At 31.2% G+C, this 20743-nt stretch overlaps 2 protein-coding genes across 2 annotated transcripts; one reads left to right on the top strand and one right to left on the bottom strand.

Moving 5' to 3' along the window:
- Positions 1-918: 918 nt before the first annotated feature.
- On the bottom strand, positions 919-4225 carry LOC130676711 (translocon-associated protein subunit alpha). The gene is made up of 5 exons (XM_057483156.1): positions 3978-4225; positions 3587-3766; positions 1475-1734; positions 1129-1390; positions 919-1054 (listed from the first exon to the last, which is right to left on the bottom strand). The coding sequence occupies exons 1-5, from the start codon at positions 4039-4041 to the stop codon at positions 981-983; spliced, it is 840 nt and encodes a 279-aa protein (XP_057339139.1). The 5' UTR covers positions 4042-4225; the 3' UTR covers positions 919-980.
- Positions 4226-6554: 2329 nt separating this feature from the next.
- LOC130675999 (ubiquitin carboxyl-terminal hydrolase 10) lies at positions 6555-18639 on the top strand. The gene is made up of 13 exons (XM_057481945.1): positions 6555-6882; positions 6971-7081; positions 9041-9227; positions 10147-10457; positions 10527-10836; positions 11858-12100; positions 12178-12318; positions 13202-13400; positions 13624-13876; positions 13971-14060; positions 15960-16124; positions 18018-18246; positions 18337-18639. Exons 2-13 carry the CDS (start codon positions 7052-7054, stop codon positions 18609-18611), a joined length of 2433 nt encoding a protein of 810 aa, XP_057337928.1. The 5' UTR covers positions 6555-6882; positions 6971-7051; the 3' UTR covers positions 18612-18639.
- The last annotated feature ends 2104 nt before the right edge of the window (positions 18640-20743 follow it).

Raw genomic sequence — 20743 nt, 5'->3', positions numbered from 1 at the left:
TCTCGAAGCTTAGAAACCGACTCGAATTAATGTCCCCGATTGTATGTAACTATTATATTTAAATAAGAGCCCTTATTAAACAACTGAATTCGATCGAATTAAACAGAATTAAATTTTAAATTCTATTTAATTCAGATAAATTCTGTTAATTCGGTACCTAACTTAAAAATGAATTCTGTCTAATTCGGCAGGAAAACCAGAATTTGTCCAAATTGAAACGAATTTAAATAATTCTATTCGGTTTAATTCTGATTAGTTCGAAAATAATTCTCCAATTTCTGGTTCTGAATCCGAATTAAAGTGAATTGAAACGAATTTGAAATTTTTAAATCGGTTTTATTCTGTTTAATTCAAATTCAAATTTTCAATTCAGTTGAATTCTGTTTTGCAGAATTTGACAGAATTTAACAGAATTAAAATTTTTAATTCGGTCGAATTCAGTTGTTTAATCAGGGAGAGAATTAGAAAAATTTAGTCCATGCCATGTCTTATATGAAAATACAAGTTAAACAAATTTAATTTGGTATCAGTGAAAAAAAATTGTATCGCAAATTACTGCCACAATCGTAAACTTTACTATGGTCAGTAATTGGTACATGTGATTATTCCAACTTCCGTTAGGTGGTCAACATGGCCCGGCTCTACTATGACACCATTACATTTTGAACAAAAATAATTTCTCCGTGTACTGGCCCGAAAACCATTCAATTGTCAGCTGCATGTCAAGACACACGAGCAGTAGGATGATTTTCGTTTCGATAAATGGTGTACGTGAAGTCTGAAGTAAAATACTATCAGCTTTTCAAGCGATATCTTGTAGTCAAAATGAATTATTTAGTAACATCGTATTTTTTTCCTGAGAAAAAAAATTTTATTCCCATGTACAAATTTAAAAAAAAAATTGTTTTTTCGGCATGATTTCGTTTCATCTATTTTAGAAAATATTATTTATTTATTTTTTTATAATATAAATACACATTTTAATCATCTGACCCTGCCATTCTTCTCACTTTTCGTTGCTTTGGACTTTGTTTCGGTGTCCTTGGCGACTTGTCTAAACATAGGAAATTTAATTTAGATATATTTACACAAATATTATAATTTCCTGTGGGTTTGATGACTACTTACTCAGTCTGTTGAGAGTTTCTTTTGGTAACCAATCATAATCAACATTATTTGGATTGCTGGTTCCCACTTCGATGGTTTGTTTTCGCGGTGACCTGGATCTTTTTCCAAAAGACGACAAAAGTTGCTGACCACCAACAAGTGTCAATATCACACAGGCAACTAAGAAAATGTATAAAAAGACTGTTTCTCCATCAAGACCTTCATCTAACTCCACAATTTGAACGGTTTCGTTGTAAATGGCTTCGTTGAAGTAGGCACCGTTCTAGAAAATAACAGCAAAGATTTAAATGAATATAAAAATTATAAAGACATGTTCAAGTAATGGTTATAAAATATATCAAATTACCATGTCTCTGTAATTGAGATTGACGTTAAGACCAAACGGACGTCCAGCAAAAGTTTCAGAAGGAATGAAAGAGTAAGCGATAGTTGCTTCGTGGTTTGGCTTGACAACTTTTTCGACAGATAGAGTGGTGAAGTTTTGGATGTAAAATTTGAAGTCCATTGGGTAACGAAGAGAAGTTTCTAAGGTGTCGAGAATAAAGTCTGTCTTTCCTTTGTTTGTGAAGCCTACAAGGAATTCCACCAAATGACCACCTGGCAGTTCTGGAAGATATTTTAAAAATAAGTTAGTCATCGATTAAACAAAACGTTTCTTGTAATCAGGGGGTGGGAAATCTACATGAATAAATTATTTTTAAAAAAAAATCATTTAGATAAAAAATAAGTTGTAAAAATAGTTTTGCTTGTGTCCATTGAGGCCATGAAATTCAAGGATAGTTAAAAATAAATTGATGATTATTTTTGCAATAAATTTCCCGTCATTATTGGATGCAAAGAAGAAAAAAATTTTGAATAGTATCGTAAAACAAAAGACATTAACATTTTTTGACTGACGCTTTCGATTTTTTAAAAAGTTTGACTACCGACTAAGTGTTAATCTTTTATTGGCTAATCACTAATTATTATTGACTTCAAAGTTTAAGATTTGAGTATTTTAATTCCATAGAAGATATTTGTAAAAAAGCAAGTAGAGTAGAGGTACCGTTTTTGGTCACTTTAGGGCCAGTTTTGGACACTTGAAAAATGAAAATAAAATAATTTGTAAAAGACCTAATAACATAATCAATTTTTAATATATGTTTAAAGATACTTCTATCCCTCTACTAAAATGAAAATTATATTTTACAATTTTTCATTAATTAAAATAAAGGATTAAACGTCAAAAAATGGAGCAGTAGCCACAAATGGTACTTTTACCCTATAGATTTTAAAGTATAGATTAAAAAATTATTAAAAGTTAATTGAATTTCAAAATTCGAAATTTTTTTTACAATAACAAAATTTTTCGAAAACAGTAAAAAAAAAAAAATTCAAAATAATGCTCAGTTATATTTTTAAAAGTGATTTTGAAATGTTTTGTTACATTTTGGCTTTATTTATATCTAAATAAAAATTTTTAAATTTCTTCTGGTAATTTTTAATAAAACTTAGGTCACTCTGAAGAAAAATTCTTCGCGATTTCCGCGAACACCGTCGCGGCCCGTAGTCTAAACTCATAACCGGGCATGAGACCCGGGCCTCGACGACTTTCTCTAGGGTAACCTGAGATGCGACGTTGGACGATTTATAATTTTTTTGTACTGGATCTGCGGAGACAGAACAGGCAGTCAGCCAACGAACATCTAAGTCACCGGACCTCGGACTCAACCCTTAATTTTATTAATTAAAACATACCTAAATTTAGTAAATTTTGTGTAACATTTATTATATAACCCTAATCAAATATTTATAACAAATCATAATCACTAATAATCGACGACGGACACGTCTGGGATCTCTATAGACATCCTAATGAGGTCAAACCTGAACATTTAAATTAATAATGATACTGAAGTTAGCAGACGTCTAGTAATTTTTGGATTTTATTTTAGAGAGTAAATTATAAGAAAAAAAAAAATTTGAAAAAATTGCACCTGTAGTTTTTTAAATTCTCTACATGTGCATATTTTTATTTTTGTATTTTTTTTCTGATTGATTTGTTAAAAAAAAAATCCGAAAATTTTGAATTATCTGTTAACTTCAGGATCATAAATTAATAATATAAATTTATTTATATTTTTAATCAATCTGGGGTAATACAGAATCTAACAGTTCAAAAAAAAAACTTTTTTTATAAAATTTTGGAGCTAACTCATTTTGCCCCTCCCTCTCCTAAAAATTAGGAAACATTTAATTACTAATTGCTTAAAAATTCATTACCGGATTGATTAATTATAATTTTCGAATCAACCAAAAATAAAATTGTTTTTTTCTGGGACCATAATAAAAAAAAATTAAATCCTGACAGATCTAGCAGGATCTCGGTGGATCAAATCAGATATAAAATCAAACCAGGTGTCAAATTTGATTCAAAATTTTTCCTCGGGTTTTGTAAAATATTTTCATTGATAATTACCAAGATTTGACAGCGCGTTGGTGACGACTGGTTTTATAAATAATATCGTCGTGTCCGCATCAACAGACGAGGTTGAAAATTCTTCTTCTAACTCATCTTCGACTAATATATTTGTTTCTTCTGAATCGACCATCGTATCATCGGCATTATCGTCTTCTTGAGCATATGCCCATTGAGTTCCTGTGAAAAAATACTTTTAGTTAAATGATATCAATTAAAACTTAAACTTAATCGTTTTTCAATCGATAATTTTAAAATAAAAAGTGTAATTGCATAATTTTTTTTTATGTAATACAGAATTAATAATAAATAACACGAATTACGATTCGAAGTTCTACGATCGATGTTAAAAAAAAAATACTACATATTATAAATTAGTGAGTATATTTACCGGCGCAAAATATTGATATAAATGCTGGAAAGCTCAATAGAATAAGAAAACAAATGTTTTTCATCTTGATTAACAATAATAACAGAAATATAAATTAATACTCGAGTGAAACTTGGAAAAAAAAATTAACTGTACAATCACTGAGTTACTTTGAGTGACTACAAATTTATATATCTTATATATCACACTGTTGTCACGACGTGGAAGTATCAAGTTCTCGTCATCAGTTTTCACCAACTGTCTTGTCCACGTGGAAGATTAAATTGAAGCACATTTATCCTATTGACGTTTACTTAAAACACCGCTAGGGACAGCACTTTACGGAATGGATTGCAGACACAAAATGCTGTCACATATTTTATGATGATATGATCCTGAAGTTAGCAGACAATTCAAAATTTTCGGATTTTTTTTTCAACAAATCAATTACAAAAAAATAAAAAATAAAAATATGCACATGTAGAAAATTTAAAAAACTATAGGTGCAATTTTTTCAAATTTTTTTCTTTTCAAATTTACCGCCTCAAATAAAATCCAAAAATAATTAGATGTCTGCTAACTTCAGGATCATTGATACTGATGATTTTAAAGTTAGCTAACGTCTAATAATTTTTGGATTTTTTTTTAGGCGGTAAATTATAAAAAAATCAAAATTTGAAAAAATTGCACTTGTAGTTTTTTAATTTTTTTACATGTGCATATTTCTAGTTTTTTTTCTTTCGTAATTGATTTGTTGGAAAAATAATCCAAAAATTTTTAATTGCCTGTTAACTTTGGGATCGTATGATACTGAACTTAGCAGACAATCAAAAATTTTCAAATTTGGTTTTTGACGATTTAATTTAAAAAAACAAAACTAAAAATATGCACAGGTAGAAAATTAAAAAAAAAAACTACAGGTGCAATTTTTTTTTTAATTTATGAATTTTTTAAAAATTCAAAATTTAATAAACGTCGGCTAACTATGAGCCTGAAGTCAGCAGACAATTAGAATTTTCGGATTTTTTTCCAGCAAATAAATTACAAAAAAAAAACCAAAACTAAAAATATGCACTTGTAGAGAATTTAAAAAACTACAGGTGTAATGTTAAAAATTTTTTTTTGTAATTTACGGTCTAAAATAAAATTCAAAAATTATTAGACGTCGGCTAACTTCAGTATCGTAAGTTAACAGACGTCTAATAGTTTATGGATTTTTTTTAAGCCGATAAATTATAAAAAAAAAATATTTTGAAAAATTGCACGTATTTTTTTTTTAATTTTCTACATGTGCATATTTTTATTTTTTTTTTTTGTAATTGATTTTTTAAAAAAAAAAAATCCAAAAATTTTTAATCATCTGCCAGCTTCAGGATCATATTTTACATCTGTCAAAATGATGTCCAATTACTGATATTTATCATATATGTCATGTGATCGCCGCAAACGATGTCTTGTGACGGCCAGTGACGTCACTAAATTTTTTCTGATGTCTGGTGTAATGACGGTCACAATTGTTGACGTCAAATAGATGCCCTAGCACAGTTTGCTTGGCAAAAGTTTACTTTACAAAAGTTTCCATGAATTTTTCGTCAAATGCCTGTCAACTTGAGACTTCCGTTTTTGACGACAATTTGTATAAACTTGCTATACAATTTGACGTAAATTTACTATTCAGATTAGAATGCAAATTCACTTTAAAAGAAGCATACAAATTGTCGTCAAAAAGGACAAAGCCTGAAGTTAAGGAAAAATTAACCGAAAATTTTTCTTTCCAAATTTTGCTGTCAAATTGTCAGCAAATTTCGGTAATTCAAATGTCAAATTACCGTCAATTTCAAGCTAAAGTGGCATTAGGGTTCCGGGAAAATTGAATTCAAAATTTTCTCAACAGATATCTCACCAATGAGACGTCAAATTAACGTCAACTCCTGCTGATTTTTTTCTGACTTTTATGTAGTATACAGAAACCGTACAAGTTGACAGTAAATTTGCCGAAAAAGCTGCTCTTCAACTTTTTCTGTCAATTTGCCATCCTGATAGCCACACTTTAGATATAATTGCTCAGCAAGTTGATGCAAATCAATTGCCGTCATCTGAATGTAATTTGACAGAAAAACTTGCCGTCAATTTGCAGTGAAATTTCCAATCAACTTAACGTCATTGTCTGACAGTAACACTTGTAGTCTTGAATTCAAGTGAAAGACAATTTACTGTCATCTTAAAGGCAACTGCTTGCTCTCCAACACTTTCCTTTAAATTGACTTCAGAATACGGCCGTAGCTTGAAGTTAACTTACGATTAAAGTGGCTATCAGTACAGCTGGGATTTCATATTCGGTAAGTTGATGTCAACTTTCCCATAACTTTACGTCAAAAATTTGACAGATTAAATTTGTGTAAATGTCATCTTACCCGTACGTCAACTTTTCGCTGTCACTTTGTGGTCAAATTCCATAAATTTTTTTGAATTTTCGTAGCTGACTATTTTTGAAAATTCAAACCGACTAAACAATTGACTTCGAGTGTCTCCGACTTTTAGCCAAACACTATACAGAAAACGTTACGTATAATCGAGATTTGAATCCCGAAGTGACATTTGTCACCGAATTCAGTGTATTCACAGTCGTGTCTGCATACTTTGCTTTATTGACATATTTTTTGTTGGAAAATAACAAATATTCTCAAGTACAGTTCATTATTAATCATTTTCACGTTAATTTCCAACAGTTCATTAATAAGATTTGAATTTTGTGACTTTTATTTTTTTTTTCGCGTTAAATAATTAAGTTGTCTTTCAGTTTTGAGTTCACATAAATTTGAACATGTGTATAATGTACATTTTTAACAGGCTATGAAATCTATCATGTTCTTTTACGCACTATTTGTACAATTGGACGATGAAAATTTGACAGGCAAAACTAATTGTAATTTTTATTATTTCTTAAATTAATTTTTACTCTGATTTTTATCTTCAGTTTTTTTAACCTCGCAAAATAAAAATAATTTTTTCAGTACAATAGAGCAACAGTTTTTCCAACAAATCCGGAAACTTTATGGTTTTTTTCACTCATTTTGATTGTATTTACTTATATAATGGGTAGTAATATGGAATTTCAAAATAAAGTGAGTAATTCATGTTAATTATTAATATAAAATATATATTCTTATATATAAGTAATTAATATCCAGTTAAGACTCAATTAAATTAGAGGCAATGACACCAATTTTAATGGCAAATAAGCAATGAACAGAATGTTTGTTCAGTACGAAGTGAAACTCCGTTTTATTATCAGGGACATGGTCAGAAATTAACTGGGGAAGAGAGGTGCAACCTGCATTCATAAATATTATGATTAAATCAGAGCCCTGGTGGAAATATTTATCGTCAGAGTCAGAAAAATTCTTGTAGAATTCTGAATAGAAATTTTAAAAGTCTTACTGTCTGAAAATTTATGAAAAAGAATGAAAAATTCTGCCGAAGTTTTTATATGTAATTTAAAGGGAAAAGACTCAAAATTATTTAGAGTCTTCTAGAAGAGTTTCTCAGATTTATTCAAAATTTCTAAGATAGATCATTAGTTATGATGAGTACAATCAGGGTGCAGAAGTTTGTGCTTAACAATAAGAATAAAAGAAAAGAATTCGCCCAAATTTTTCTATATCATAATTACGATCGCGAGTAAATTCACGTGAATTAAATTAAAAGAAATATTTGAATATCGAATGCCATAAAAGAATATTGAAATTGAGGTTGTGAAAAAAATATGTCAATAAAACATTTAGTAAGATAATTAGCAAGACCACCAGCAAGACAAGCAGCAAGACCACCAGCAAGATAATTAGCAGGACCATCAGCAAGACTATTAGCAAGACCACCAGCAAGAGAAGTAGCAAGACAAGTAACAAAATAATGAACAAAACCACCAGCAAGACAATTAGCAAGACAATTAGCAAGACCACCAGAAAGACAATTAGCAAGACAATTAGCAAGACAATTAGAAAGATCACCAGCAAGATAATTAGGAGGACCATCAGCAAGACAATGAGCAAGACGATTAGCAAGACCACCAGCAAGACAATTAGTAAGACGATTAGCAAGACCACCAGAAAGACAATTAGCAAGACAATTAGCAAGACAATTAAAAAGATCACCAGCAAGATAATTAGCAGGACCATCAGCAAGACAATGAGCAAGATGATTAGCAAGACCACCAGCAAGACAATTAGCAAGACGATTAGCAAGACCACCAGAAAGACAATTAGCAAGACCGCCAGTAAGACAACGAGCAAGACGATTGTCTTGCTGATGGTCCTGCTAGTTATTTTGCTGTTGGTCTTGCTGATTGTCTTTCTGGAAATCTTGCTAATCGTCTTGCTGGTGGTCTTGTTCATTATCATGTTGCTTATCTTGCTATTTCTCTTGCTGGTGGTCTTGCTAACCGTCTTGCTCATTGTCTTGCTGATGGTCCTGTTAATTATCTTGCTGGTGGTCTTGCTAATTGTCTTGCTGGTGGTCTTGTTCATTATCATGTTGCTTGTCTTGCTATTTCTCTTGCTGGTGGTCTTGCTAATCGTCTTGCTCATTGTCTTGCTGATGGTCCTGCTAATTATCTTGCTGGTGGTCTTGCTGATTGTCTTGCTGCTTGTCTTGCTAATTATCTTGCTGATTGTCTTATTGACATATTTTTTCACAACCTTAATTTCGATGGCTTTAACGACACTCGACATTCGAATATATCTTTCAGAAATTACTTTGAGAAGTTTGCTCGAATTTTTTTCTTTTATTCTTATTGTTGAGCACAAACTTCCGTACCCTGATCATTACTTTAGAGATGATTCTATACAAAATTAGTCCCAAATCAGTAATTTACTATTTACGTTAAGTTACCTAGTAAGTTTTTTGCTTTACGCAGTCTAGTCGAAAGTCGTATTCTTAACAATAAGCTAAAGTCCAAGTTTTTCTGACCTCTTTTATTAAGTAAATTTGTGTCGTAATTATATAATATAAAAATCTATTTTATCATGTATATTCGTCATCCAGTTATTTTCTAATTTATTGACTTGATTATATCTATGTTGTAGGTCCATTATGAATTCATAGATTTATCTGACCTTGATGACAACATGAAAAGTCAAATTGAAAACATACTTCAATCTGACGTAGGTCCAGATACTTTAATGCTACCATGGTGTTGTAAAGGAAAAAACTACGACTTATACTCATTTTTTCCAAAAAAAGTAGTCGATCCGATCCACCGTTATGAAAATGGTAAATAATATGTTTTATCAAATATTAAGTGAACCACTCAGGATTTGGGAGAAAAATACTTGATGCTTTTGTTGGGCATGGTGGCCACATTTCTGGAAAACTCGGAAATGTCAGGGAATTATAAATATCCTGGAAAATCAGGGAATTTCGTCACAAAGCTGGAAAAATTTTCACTTTCTTTTTTTTGACTAAAAAAATCTGACAAATTTAGTTTTCTGTCAAAACTGTTGAAATAGTGACGCGGCGCGAATGCGGTTGTAAAACCATCTAGAAAAAAAATTAGTAGAAATTAATTCCAATAGCGGAAAAATGAAGCAGTTAGAATTATCCAGGCTGTTAGAAAAAAAAAGTCTTAGTAGAAACCAATCGCCAGGATCTTCAAGCTATTAACATCCATATTGATAAGTTAAAAAAATAAAAACATTAAATGTATACATAAGTAATGAACTAATAAGTTTCACTATATAGTTTCACTAATAAGTTTCACTATATTTATTATTCGCGTACTTCATTAATATTCTATGAAATATTCTTATTTATGAAATTTATTCTAGTGAAAATGAAAAGTTTATTTATATTTTATTACAGAGTAAGTTATATAAAAACATAGATTTCAAATCAAAAATAAAAAATTATTCATTTAATAAATAAAAAAAGAAAAACAATACACACTGACAAATAATAAAAAAAAGTTTCATTTAACGACAATTTTAATATTGCTACACATAGTCAGGGAATTTTTTAATTGTTTGACTGAAATACCTGGAAAAGTCAGGGAATTTCAATCTCAAAAATCTGTGGCCACCATGATTGTGGCTGAATTTTATTAACTTGGGATGCTATTAATAATTATTGATATTTCTCAGTCGATGTTTCGTATAAATAGTTTTAGAAAATAAGTTCAAATAAATTTTTTTAGGTCTGACGAAGGCATTCACAAATTTAGAAGTCACAGGGAAAACTGGGATCGTAACAACACCAGCTCCTGTTTCTTCTTGTCCTGCTGAACCATTTCGGTTCATCCAGAATCAAAACCGTTCCTTAATAACTAATAGTAGTGTGCATCATAATAATGATGTCAACGTTTCTGATTCTTATCCCACTAGGTCGAGTATCACTTCCATTACTCCGATGACTTCTTGTACAAATAAGGTCATGTCTTTCTCGTCAGCCAAGCGAGAGGATAAAAATGGCCGACAACTCGATAGTAATTGTAATAATGACAGTAAGGTTGGTATAAGTGATTCAAAATCATACAAATTTTAATTTGTACTGCATAAACTATTAAATAAATTCCAGCTTTCCTGCCAGCCAAGTGTTCTTCATAAGCCGCACACTGTCGTGACGCAAGAATATTCAGCATCAAAACATTCTATGTATATACGTTCGCCACAATCCATCAATCAGCTCAATAGTCACCCTCGTAATAATCCTAGCACTGAATCAGGCTATTTAACAAATTCGTTTGAGCGCACAGGGCAAAATCAACGATTGTTAAAAAATCATCAGTCCACAAATGATCGCTGTGCTTCTCTTCCGTCGTATTCTCAATCACCGAACATCAATCATGATGTTCCTAGGAATATTTATACAACAATAAACAATACTGGTATTGATTCAAGTATTGATAATTTTCGTACCGATAGAATTAAAGAGTTAGATTTAAGGGGGTATTCTGGTCTAGAAGCCTAAATTTTAGGCATTTTTCAAACTAGGATAAAAAAAAATGAAAAACATTTTTACTATACATTTTTTTACATGATTTTTATTGATATTTGAAGAATATAAAAAAAAATTGATAAAAAAAAATTAAAAAATCGTCGAATTACCGGCCGGTGAAGTGGAGGCTACAAAAAAAAACAGTGCTCCCTGGTTGACATGATTCCAACCCTTGTAGTGATCTAAAACAAACAAATTAAAAAATTGTTCATTAGTAGAGATGTCGCTATCGAATTGACCCTTGCCGAAGAAAAAAAAAAAAATTTACAAAACGGAGTCTACATAAAAAACAAATTTGTTTTGACCCCCGTTTTTGACCTTTTTGAATTTTTTAAAAATACTTAAAATTAAAATTTTCTAAAATCCAAGGCAGGGGCGATAGAGAGATATATAAAAAAGATTTTCACCAAATTTCAAAGGAATCGGTAAGGTAGAACTTGAGATATCATGTCAACCACCTCAAAAAAAGTAGTTCTGAGAAAAACGCGCTTGAAGTTTGAGAAACAATTCCAGTAAAATAACTCAGATAATAATATTTAATACTCACTTTGGATTAATCAGCGATCCCAGATCCATAGATTGGGCCTTCTTCTTTTTCATAAGCAATGTCTTGCAAAGTTCTTTCTGCTAACCGAGCTGCTCTGCCTTCTTTTGAAGTAGCAGAGGCTCGCAGTTCAGAGCGATCAATTCTTTTGTGTCACAAAATCCGCTGAACCTCCGAAAATAATCCGAATTTTGAAAAATCAATTTAAGGGCATAGTTTTGAGGGTCTAAACTTTAAAAATATGCAAAAAAAAAAGATTTTTTCAAATTTCTAGACCAGAATACCCCCTTAAAGGAAATTAAATCTGAAACAAAAATGTCATTTTACAAATGTGAGACTAATAATCGTGTTAATTTTAACTGATTAGATCTTGCAGAATCTTCAGTCCCGATCAATGATTCTGCGCAAGAACACAATCAAATTTCATCTCCGGAAATCGCTAAAAGATGTGAGGATATGAAAAATGGAAATTCTGGGCATAATTCGATACCAGGAACACAAACAATCGATGGAGAAGTTGAGCTTCCGTCGAATTGTTCTGTCTTACCTCGCCCATTACCACCGCGTCTTTCCTTCGCTAGTATTTTAAAAAATAAAAGCACAGAGAAAGGTAATCTTCTGTTACTAACAAACTATTTATAGATTCTTAACATCTGAAATTTCCACTGATTTTTATTTATTATGCAGAATCAAACACAACAAAACAGGATGTACCTGGGCATCAAAGTAGTTCGTTACTTGAAGAAGAGCTGTCGTATGACGTGGATAATAAATCACCAGCTGTGATTAAGAGATATGTTAATAATCTAGATACTTATCAAATAGGGGGTGAGTTATTTATAAAATTATGAACTTTTGAAATTAAATGAATCATGCCCGTGTAAAAAAAGTTGCGGAATTCTGCCGGTAATCCGCAGGTGATCCGCTGAATATCATGTGGAAGTCATATTTTGACACAAATATGAATGAATATCCAAAGATAATATGGGAAGAAAGTTAGTGATAGATTGTTATGATTTTATTATAAGTTGACATGTACAATGAGAGATATTTTTTTAAAAAAATTAGCACTAACGAAGTAATAGGGGAACCTGGGGCACGAAGGCCCCCCTCAAAAATTTGGTAAACATTTTTTTCTTCATTTTCGGTCAAATCATGATTCCTTTGATGTTTTAAAAATATTTCAAGCTGATCTGCGATATCTGGGGCATAATGGACCACCTGAAAAAAAATTTTCTACAAAAAAATCATTTTTTTTCTAAACTAAAATGAATTTGAAAAATTTATTGATTAAAGCTCTTTTAGGTCAATACACTGTAAAAAATTCGCGGACTATTTAACAGTTTAATATAACATAATATAAATTCATTTAAATCTTAAACTTCCGGACCGGAGTGAGTTGGGAGTGAAATAAAATCCACGTCACTCCGAGATCACTCCGCTAAAAAAAACTCCCAATTCACTCCGCAAAAAAAAATTTTGTAATAAGACCTCTAAATACGTCGGAAATTGAATGATGTTCTAATAAAATTTTTCATATAATCTTTCACTAGAAATATATTTCTATACTATCTTTGTATATTCATCAGGAATTCATCCAGAATTCATATTTGTGTCAAAATATGAATTCCACATGATATTCAGCGGATCACCTGAGGAATTCCGCAACTTTTTTACACTTATCCACTAACTTACTTCTGTTAATTTGTAGAATTCTTAAATAATTATCAAATAGACAAGCAAACTATTAGCTTAATACCACGAGGATTGACGAATCGCAGTATTTATTGTTACATTAATAGCATATTACAAGCTCTTCTTGCGTGTCCTTTATTCTATAATCTTCTCAGAGCTTTGTCTTGTTCAAGAAGTTCACTCAAAAGTTCATGTACTCCAGTTATGGATAACATGTAAGTATACATTACTTTTATTAAGAGTTTTTGCTTTGAAAGTTAAATTTCCGAGCGTTGTAAAGGTGCAACTTCATGCTGACGCTCGACTTTGGTTTTGAAGCCATACGCTTTTCTTCCCAGGGCAGAAATTTAAATTGGAAAAAAATATTCATCGTGAATGCTAAAAAAAGTAATATCAATTTTAAATGTATGTTATTGGGAACTGTTTTTTAATTTCTAGGATAAGATTTATAAACGAATTTTCTCCAGTTTCGGAAGATGCAAGGTTACAACGAAAAGATTTGAGGGCGCAAAAAAACAATGAAGCCACTGCCAATGATATTCGAATGGGAATCGCTTTTGAGCCTTCTTACGTGTACACGATGTTCAAAAACTCATCATCGGCTCGAGGATTCTCCATTGATGGTCGACAGGAAGATGCAGAAGAGTTTTTATCATATCTTCTTAATAGCATTAGCGAAGAAATGCTTGAAGTAATTAAAAATTTATTTTGTTATTTAAATTTATTTATATTTAAGGCAGCAGAATTATTCGTGAATTTTTATGTATTTCTTTTATATTTATTAGCTGATGAAACAAACAAGAAGTGATTCAACTACTATTCTCTCTGCCGAAGAACCAAATGCGAACTGCGAAAACGGAAGTAACGAATGGAAAGTAAGTATACAAAAATTATCTAAAATCTAACATAAAAAGTCGTGCAAGTATTAAAATTGCCCGCCAAAAATGGGTTAAGCTCGATCATAATTATGAAAGTTCGACCAATAGCCTTAGGAGCCAGCTCCCATTCCGTATCAATTCGCTCCGTGCGAAGTCATGGTAGGAGAAACCAAATCGGCGCCAGCGGATAATTCCGGTACTATGGAAGGATATTTTATTCTTCTGGCGTATTAAATACACTTGTTAATTTTTATTTATTATTTTTTTTTTAATTAAAAAAAATAAAATGAGCCATCTAAGTTGTTGTGTTGTAAACTGCAAACATTCGAGCAAAAAAAAAATGATTGCAAATTTTATAAATTTCCGGTTGCTTCATGGAAATTGAATCGAAGAAAAAAATGAAAAGCTGCGGTAAGAAGGGAAACGTAAGTACTACAAAGAAAAAAGGTTTTCTTTGCGCAAGAAAAATTTTTCATTGTGAAATAAAAACAAAAATTTTCTTAAGACTAGAAAAAATTACTTGGCATATGACCAAGTGCAAAATTTGCCCTAGCAAGTAAAAATTTTCTTGGAGCGAGTAAAAAATTTTTGGGCCGAGAAATCCTTTTTTTTTGTGTAACATAACATAACCTTTTCAGTCATGAAAATGACACTGAAAATTGCAGACATGAGAAAATTAATAGGTTTTTTTATAAACAGTTTATTATTACTTTTAAACAATAATTATGAAAATTTGCATTTTGGGGTGTTTAACATTTTGTTATGTATAATGCAACCATTTTATTCATTTATTTATTTATTTATTTACTTAAGGGCATTCTCAGACAGTACCCCCCACTTTTTAAAAATATATAATGACTTTCAACTGTCATAACCATATTTAAATTTTATTAATTAATTAAAAGAACATTAAAACCTTAATTGAAAAAAGGACAATGTAGTCGTAATTTCGTCGATATATAGATTTAAAAAAAAAATATTTACACTTGATATCAATTGGGAGTTAAACGAAATTTATTGAATAAATTTTAGCCAACAAAATTTAAAAATTCGAATTATAAAATTAACATGACAATTTTACTGAAATTTATTTAAGAAATTTCATTCAACTCCTAATTGATATCAAGTGTAAATATTTTTTTTTTAAATCTATATATCGACGAAATTACGACTTCGTTGTCCTTTTTTTAATTAATTTTTAAATTATTTTTTAAATAATTGATAAAAATTTGATACGCTCATGACAGTTAAAATTCATTGAAAATTTTTAAAAAGTGGGGGGCACTGTCTGAGAATGGCCTTAATACTTTAAAAAATCGTCCGATGTCTGTAACCGTTCTTATAATTAGTTCCATATATTATTTGAAACTAAATATAAACAAAATAAAAATTTAGTCTATAAATATAAAAGAATTTAGTTGAAAAAATATTAATATTAGTTATTTAAAAAATTTTTATTTTGTATGATTGTTTTGCTAAACTTTGACAGTTATAACCAAATTTTCACTGAGTTTCAAGTATTTTATTTGGTATTTATTTATTAATCATTCTTAGTTTTTGTTAGCTGAATTGATAACAATATATAATAAGAATTTATTAAACGTTTCACTCGTTTTTTATATTCATAGAATTTTTTTTAAGATAAAAAATTATAATTTATAATGCAAACTCCTATCAAATTGTATGTTCAATGTACTTCAATATCCTCCTTTAGTTCATATATTACCGGGCGCTGCTGTCGCACACGGAGCGATATTCATACGGGAATAACCTTTTAGCTTCACACTAGTTCTAGATAAGCTGAGCGCTACCATCACATAAATTCATAAATATTATCATTCTAAAACTTAAAAAAGATAAAAATGTTCTCTTCATGATTAATTTATAAAATTTCAGGTCATGGGCCCAAGAAATAAGGGATCAGTAACCAGATGTACTACACTTGGTCGAACTCCTTTATCAGACATATTTCGAGGACAACTTCGTTCTAGAGTTTACCGCCAAGGACAAGAAAGTACTGATAACGTTCAACCATTTTTTACACTGCAGCTTGATATAGAAGTAATGTTTTTTAACTTGCCGTTGTTCCCCATAGAAAAAATTTTATACTCAGGATTTATAATTCAAATAGATCTTGGTATATAAGCTGCATACGTACGATTTCGGACAAAATAATATTTGTCGACATAGATGAAGATGTATATAAAATTATATATGAGACATACATGTGAGTATATATGAAAAACTTACACGTGTTACTACTGTGCGAACTTTTATGAAAACATTGTTTCCAGTATCTAAACAAATATTGAATTAGAACGCTGGCTTCTTGTTTGCTACCATTTTACAAATTTATTTTCCTCGATGCTGGAATGAGATATGAATATTACGAAAGTAATAAAGACTGAATTTTTCGCCTTCTGCTAACACAATTCACAATGTTACAAAAACGGAAAGTTAGTCGTTTCAGTCCGATTTTAGAAAATAGAGTTTCCATCAGAAGTTAATTTTTTGAGATTATGCTCGGAAAAAAATAGGTAGTACTGGTTATTGTTCTGCGCAGTAATCGACGAAAATTATAGGGAAAAATACATTTTAACATGACTGATTCATATTAGAACAGGAGTGAGTAATTGCGATTTACGTACTATTACTTTTTAAACAGTAACCATTATGTGCTACACAGTACATGAAACATATGACTGGTTACTGATAAAATAGTTAATGGTTAGAAAAGTATATAAACCTCTCAGCACAGCTCTTGTTACTGTATATAGTTGAGTCCGTAAATTAATGAATTAATGTAACGGCACCGAAGTCTACCTCTGTTTTACAAGAGGCAGTTTCCTCGCCCTTTTGGGCATACACGCGCTTCGTAACACTCCTATTCTCCACCATAATATGATGATAGCGAAATATTGAGCATAAGCTCATACTAGCTTACCCTAGGATCGATGATCAGATCAAAGATCCTTTTGATCGTGGGTGCCTCACCAACAGCCACAACGAGTCCATACCTCTCTTGGGCCATACACTACTACCATCTCAGGAAATAAAGAGACTCAGGTCAAAGTGGGTTTGGAAAGGCCCCCGTGGTACCAATTCCCTGTATTGGTCGACAGGTTGCATCTTGATAAATGTTGAGACGCAACTTTTCCTCAATAACCTAAAAAGGGTTTCCTCAATTTATAATCACTAAGATTTCAGACATGCCGTTGTCACAAACTTGCTCTCAGCCGTCACTAAGTGACGTGGTAAGAAAGATTTTGCAGATATCACTATGCCAGTATGGGCGTGAACGCCATACTGTATGGTATCGAAGATTTTTGTAGGTTATAAAATTGTATGCATAGATAATTCAACCATTGCGGGAATAGTAACATTGGCGATAGTTGTCGCGGACGCCGCAATGTCAGTATGGCCGTCAGGCCCATACTGCATTGCTGTATTGTTATTGCTTCTGGCCGATAAACCTAGTCTAACGACATCTATATAGTTTTGGTAGTAATACGATAGTATACATTGATTGACACGCCAGAAATTATGGCGGGAAAAACTAGTAGCATTGTGCCCTCGGCATTGTAGTATGGGTCTCAGGGCGATGCTGTTTCGCCGTGCCTGGTATGCATACGTGTGAGCAAAACAATAGGTCCAGTACTATACAGTATAGTAAATAACACCATACTTCTGGAACGCGTTACAATACTGTCTTGGAATATTTCACATACTATTTTAGTATGTCTTGAGACCATACTAGCATGGTGTTGAACACCATGCATTTCTTACCGTGCATAATATCCCATATATAAATATATATAATCTTAATGTATGCCGACAAATAAATTGTTTTTCCTAAGTTGTGTATAAGCGGCGCATTCCCTTGCGTATATCTCCGGATATATATTTCTATTGCTAATAAATTAAAAGTCTCAATCACACTTTAAAATTTTTCAGAAAGCTCAGTCAGTTCAGAATGCCCTCGATATTCTAGTTTGTAAGGACCGAGTCGAAGGAATGTTGTGTAGTAAAACTAAGAAACAAATAACAGCATGGAAACAAGTTACTCTCGAAGAACTTCCTGCTATACTTATATTACATCTTAAATGGTTCGATTATAAACTCGAAGGCTGTTCGAAAATAATCAAAAACGTCACGTATTCCATTGATTTGAAAATCGATAACAGTTAGTTGAGACTGAGTTATTTTCTTTAGTTATATGACAGTAGGATAAATTGTTCAAGTGTTTGTTTGATTCCTTTGTTCTGTTCTCTAGATTTATTGTCTCCGAATGTTGCCAAGAAATTAACTCCAAAGCAGAGACAGTATAAATTATTTGCTGTAACTTATCATGATGGTAAAGAAGCAACTAAGGGTCATTATATAACGGACGCTTACCATGTGGGTTATGGGACCTGGGTAAGATATGATGACAGTTCTGTGAGAAGTATTTTTGAAGTGGACGTATTGAACCCCAAGATTCCTCGAGTGCCATATTTATTATATTATCGACGATGTGATACTATTGGAAATAATCAGCGAATCTATTAGAAACTCAGTTACAAACGAAAAAATAAAACAGAAAAGAAAAAAAAAGATAATAATAATAACAAAAATAGTAATAATAATAAGTTTCGATTTCTTAATGAATGTAAAAAGATAAATTTTATATATCCATTAGAATGACAATTTCTGTCATCGAAATCAATAAGAAATAAAAAAGTAAATATTATTTATGGAGTTTAAGATGTTATGACGGAATGTAATATAAATAATAAACGAAATTTAAAAATACTTCTGTAAAAACTTTAATATTTGATTTACAGTCGAATTCCATTAACTCGGAACTTCCCCTTAATCTTGACCCCCACTACAAGCTACGCTGTCTCCCACCCGATGCTATTACTGTGTACAGTTGAGTCTCTATATCTTTTTCGTTCTGTAACTTTGACTTCCCTTTATTTCTCCTCCGACTGCAGGGGAAGTAGGGGAAGTATTCTCCACACTCTGTCACTCAACTGTACATGCGCAAAAGTAAAGCGCGGTTCTGCGTATAGGCGTTGCGCGTGAACTGAGTATTCTAACCCTAAAATCGTGTACCTAAATAAACATTTATAGTCGTCCCAACGATAGCTTGGGATTTTTTACCCACCAGTTTCTTCCCCTACCACCATAATATTAGAATGAGCGCATGCGCCATTAAATATGCGCATGTGCCAAAGCTACCAAAACCAACATTTTAAGGTTAGGGGAAGAAACCGTGGTGCGAATAAAATCCCAAGCTTTCGTCATGACGACTATAAGTTAAATAAGCTTTAATATTGCGAAAATCATTTAAAAAAAAAAAAAAAATTATTACTTGATGAAAAATGAGTTTCACTGGAAAAATTGATTTTCTATTTAAGAAGTTTAACAACAATAAAATTGACATATTAATTTTGGAAAAACCTAACCTTTAAATTTTGAAAACTCGTGGGTCGTTTCGACTGACTCACTTTTTTTAAGCCTCACCTTCTAGTAAAAAGAAGGGGTACTTCTACAATTTTAATTCCTGGAATTTTGGATTCGTCTCAGTCAAAGTTAACTTTGTTTCTAATTAGTCTCTAATTAGAAAGACTCCACTGTATTTTTATGAATGCATTATTCATGTAGATGTAAAAAAGCATGCGTGTAGTTTACTTTTTAAAGGAGAAAGGGCATTCGATAAGTCGTTTCCAGAAAATTTCGAGTGGATGTCTAATTTATAGATTCTGATGACAGATTTATTAATGATCCAGATCCCGCCGATGATTCAGATAATCACTTAGATCCTGTCCCGATGACACAGATTGACTTTCTTACTTACTGACCATAGATCTTAAATCAAAAAGAGAAAATGTTGAATTCAAGATTTTCTATAGATTTTCTTAGTCGGTGACAAGTCCTGGTTGTCGATGAATTTTCTTAAACGGCAACAAGTTCTGATTTTCTATAAATTCCCTTATATATTATAAATATTCGAACGATTTTTTTTCAAGCTCTAGAAAAATTGTTAAAAAAAATAAATAAATAACAATAAACCGCAATATTTGATACTTCCCCTGATTGAACAACTGAATTCGACCGAATTAAAAATTTTAATTCTGTTATATTCTGTCGAATTCTGCAAAACAGAATTCAACTGAATTGAAAATTTGAATTTGAATTAAACAGAATAAAACCGATTTAAAAATTTCAAATTCGGTTTAATTCAGTTCAATTCGGATTCAGAACCAGAAATTGGAGGATTATTTTCGAATTAATCAGAATTAAACCGAATAGAATTATTGAAATTCGTTTTAATTTGGACAAATTCTGGTTTTTCTGCCGAATTAGACAGAATTCATTTTTAAGTTAGGTACCGAATTAACAGAATTTATCTGAATTAAATAGAATTAAAAATTTAATTCTGTTTAATTCGATCGAATTCAGTTGTTTAATTAGGGATCATTGAACAAAAAAAAAAAGAATGAACGTTCCCCAATGATCTATTCCTTTATTTATTCAAATTACTTCATTCTCAGGCTCTCTCCGTTATATATATATTTATAAATAAATTAGTTACTTATCTATAAACATGTTATCTTAGAATAAAATAGATGTTTGTGCAGCTTCACATCTTGAGGATTTACTCGAAGCGTCAGCGCTTATTTGTATTTGATAAC

Source organism: Microplitis mediator, chromosome 10 (assembly GCF_029852145.1).
Source record: "Microplitis mediator isolate UGA2020A chromosome 10, iyMicMedi2.1, whole genome shotgun sequence".
NCBI lineage: Eukaryota > Metazoa > Arthropoda > Insecta > Hymenoptera > Braconidae > Microplitis > Microplitis mediator.
The sequence above is the reverse complement of the archived record's forward strand: the minus strand, read 5'-3'. Positions and strand labels throughout refer to the sequence as shown.

What these genes read in the sequence shown, in the direction of transcription:
- LOC130676711 (XM_057483156.1), bottom strand. Translation starts at nt 4,041, where the DNA reads ATGAAAAACATTTGTTTTCTTATTCTATTGAGCTTTCCAGCATTTATA. An exon ending in ATCTCAATTACAGAGACATG is followed by an intron (nt 1,391 to 1,474) that starts GTAATTTGATAT and finishes GTTATTTTCTAG; the next exon opens with AACGGTGCCTACTTCAACGA. An exon ending in AGAAACTCTCAACAGACTGA is followed by an intron (nt 1,055 to 1,128) that starts GTAAGTAGTCAT and finishes TCCTATGTTTAG; the next exon opens with ACAAGTCGCCAAGGACACCG.
- LOC130675999 (XM_057481945.1), top strand. Translation starts at nt 7,052, where the DNA reads ATGGGTAGTAATATGGAATTTCAAAATAAA. An exon ending in ACGGAAGTAACGAATGGAAA is followed by an intron (nt 14,061 to 15,959) that starts GTAAGTATACAA and finishes ATAAAATTTCAG; the next exon opens with GTCATGGGCCCAAGAAATAA. An exon ending in TGATTTGAAAATCGATAACA is followed by an intron (nt 18,247 to 18,336) that starts GTTAGTTGAGAC and finishes TCTGTTCTCTAG; the next exon opens with ATTTATTGTCTCCGAATGTT.